This window comes from Ornithodoros turicata, chromosome 9 (genome assembly GCF_037126465.1).
Source record: "Ornithodoros turicata isolate Travis chromosome 9, ASM3712646v1, whole genome shotgun sequence".
NCBI classification, from domain to species: Eukaryota; Metazoa; Arthropoda; class Arachnida; order Ixodida; family Argasidae; genus Ornithodoros; species Ornithodoros turicata.
In genome coordinates this window covers 2435913-2439232 of record NC_088209.1, presented here as the reverse complement: position 1 = coordinate 2439232, position 3320 = coordinate 2435913, and the positions used below count along the sequence as shown (strand labels likewise).

The window sequence follows — 3320 nt, the reverse complement described above, 5'->3', positions numbered from 1 at the left end:
GAACATTTTTTTTCCGATTCACAACAACAACGACAAAAAAAAAAAAAAAAAACAGCAATGTCAGAAGATTGTCTTATGAGATTGCCACATCAATTAATTGACTGAGAGAGAGCGACAAAGGAATATTTCGATCAGACTATTTCATTATACTCATTTTCTTCAGCGGGACCTTCAACGCCTGCCGAGAGACGGTTTCCATCTACCCCTCCGGCTTCTTCTACACGCGAGGAAGGCATAGGACCGCTGGGTGCTACCGGTAAGTGCACAACTTTCTTTTATATTAAAAAAAAAAGCAATGTCAGAAGATTGTCTTATGAGATTGCCACATCAATTAATTGACTGAGAGAGAGCAACAAAGGAATATTTCGATCAGACTATTTCATTATACTCATTTTCTTCAGCGGGACCTTCAACGCCTGCCGAGAGACGGTTTCCATCTACCCCTCCGGCTTCTTCAACACGCGAGGAAGGCATAGGACCGCTGGGTGCTACCGGTAAGTGCACAACTTTTTTTTATATTAAAAAAACAGCAATGTCAGAAGATTGTCTTATGAGATTGCCACATCAATTAATTGACTGAGAGAGAGCAACAAAGGAATATTTCGATCAGACTATTTCATTATACTCATTTTCTTCAGCGGGACCTTCAACGCCTGCCGAGAGACGGTTTCCATCTACCCCTCCGGCTTCTTCAACACGCGAGGAAGGCATAGGACCGCTGGGTGCTACCGGTAAGTGCACAACTTTTTTTTATATTAAAAAAACAGCAATGTCAGAAGATTGTCTTATGAGATTGCCACATCAATTAATTGACTGAGAGAGAGCAACAAAGGAATATTTCGATCAGACTATTTCATTATACTCATTTTCTTCAGCGGGACCTTCAACGCCTGCCGAGAGACGGTTTCCATCTACCCCTCCGGCTTCTTCTACACGCGAGGAAGGCATACGACCGCTGGGTGCTACCGGTAAGTGCACAACTTTTTTTTATATTAAAAAAAACAGCAATGTCAGAAGATTGTCTTATGAGATTGCCACATCAATTAATTGACTGAGAGAGAGCAACAAAGGAATATTTCGATCAGACTATTTCATTATACTCATTTTCTTCAGCGGGACCTTCAACGCCTGCCGAGAGACGGTTTCCATCTACCCCTCCGGCTTCTTCTACACGCGAGGAAGGCATAGGACCGCTGGGTGCTACCGGTAAGTGCACAACTTTTTTTTATATTAAAAAAAACAGCAATGTCAGAAGATTGTCTTATGAGATTGCCACATCAATTAATTGACTGAGAGAGAGCAACAAAGGAATATTTCGATCAGACTATTTCATTATACTCATTTTCTTCAGCGGGACCTTCAACGCCTGCCGAGAGACGGTTTCCATCTACCCCTCCGGCTTCTTCAACACGCGAGGAAGGCATAGGACCGCTGGCTGCTACCGGTAAGTGCACAACTTTTTTTTATATTAAAAAAAAACAGCAATGTCAGAAGATTGTCTTATGAGATTGCCACATCAATTAATTGACTGAGAGAAAGCAACAAAGGAATATTTCGATCAGGCTATTTCATTATACTCATTTTCTTCAGCGGGACCTTCAACGCCTGCCGAGAGACGGTTTCCATCTACCCCTCCGGCTTCTTCTACACGCGAGGAAGGCATAGGACCGCTGGATGCTACCGGTAAGTGCACAACTTTTTTTATATAAAAAAAAAACAGCAATGTCAGAAGATTGTCTCATGAGATTGCCACATCAGTTAATTGACTGAGAGAGAGCAACAAAGGAATATTTCGATCAGACTATTTCATTATACTCATTTTCTTCAGCGGTACCTTCAACGCCTGCCGAGAGACGGTTTCCATCTACCCCTCCGGCTTCTTCTACACGCGAGGAAGGCATAGGACCGCTGGATGCTACCGGTAAGTGCCCAACTTTTTTTTATATTAAAAAAAAACAGCAATGTCGGAAGATTGTCTTATGAGATTGCCACATCAATTAATTGACTGAGAGAGAGCGACAAAGGAATATTTCGATCAGACTATTTCATTATACTCATTTTCTTCAGCGGTACCTTCAACGCCTGCCGAGAGACGGTTTCCATCTACCCCTCCGGCTTCTTCTACACGCGAGGAAGGCATAGGACCGCTGGATGCTACCGGTAAGTGCACAACTTTCTTTTATATTAAAAAAAACAGCAATGTCGGAAGATTGTCTTATGAGATTGCCACATCAATTAATTGACTGAGAGAGAGCTACAAAGGAATATTTCGATCAGACTATTTCATTATACTCATTTTCTTCAGCGGTACCTTCAACGCCTGCCGAGAGACGGTTTCCATCTACCCCTCCGGCTTCTTCTACACGCGAGGAAGGCATAGGACCGCTGGATGCTACCGGTAAGTGCACAACTTTTTTTATATTAAAAAAAAAACAGCAATCTCGGAAGATTGTCTTATGAGATTGCCACATCAGTTAATTGACTGAGAGAGAGCAACAAAGGAATATTTCGATCAGACTATTTCATTATACTCATTTTCTTCAGCGGTACCTTCAACGCCTGCCGAGAGACGGTTTCCATCTACCCCTCCGGCTTCTTCTACACGCGAGGAAGGCATAGGACCGCTGGATGCTACCGGTAAGTGCACAACTTTTTTTTATATTAAAAAAAAACAGCAATGTCGGAAGATTGTCTTATGAGATTGCCACATCAGTTAATTGACTGAGAGAGAGCAACAAAGGAATATTTCGATCAGACTATTTCATTATACTCATTTTCTTCAGCGGTACCTTCAACGCCTGCCGAGAGACGGCTTCCATCTACCCCTCCGGCTTCTTCTACACGCGAGGAAGGCATAGGACCGCTGGATGCTACCGGTAAGTGCACAACTTTTTTTATATTAAAAAAAACAGCAATGTCAGAAGATTGTCTTATGAGATTGCCACATCAATTAACTGACTGAGAGAGAGCGACAAAGGATTATTTCGATCAGACTATTTCATTATACTCATTTTCTTCAGCGGGACCTTCAACGCCTGCCGAGAGACGGTTTCCATCTACCCCTCCGGCTTCTTCTACACGCGAGGAAGGCATAGGACCGCTGGATGCTACCGGTAAGTGCACAACTTTTTTTATATTAAAAAAAACAGCAATGTCAGAAGATTGTCTTATGAGATTGCCACATCAATTAACTGACTGAGAGAGAGCGACAAAGGAATATTTCGATCAGACTATTTCATTATACTCATTTTCTTCAGCGGGACCTTCAACGCCTGCCGAGAGACGGTTTCCATCTACCCCTCCGGCTTCTTCTACACGCG

General features: G+C 42.8%; 1 protein-coding gene across 1 annotated transcript; it reads left to right on the top strand.

Moving 5' to 3' along the window:
* The first annotated feature begins 295 nt into the window (after window positions 1–295).
* LOC135369125 (uncharacterized) lies at window positions 296–2721 on the top strand. Its single transcript, XM_064602789.1, has 12 exons — window positions 296–308; window positions 402–494; window positions 639–731; window positions 876–968; window positions 1114–1206; window positions 1352–1444; window positions 1591–1683; window positions 1829–1921; window positions 2068–2160; window positions 2306–2398; window positions 2545–2637; window positions 2714–2721. The coding sequence occupies exons 1-12, from the start codon at window positions 296–298 to the stop codon at window positions 2719–2721; spliced, it is 951 nt and encodes a 316-aa protein (XP_064458859.1).
* The last annotated feature ends 599 nt before the right edge of the window (window positions 2722–3320 follow it).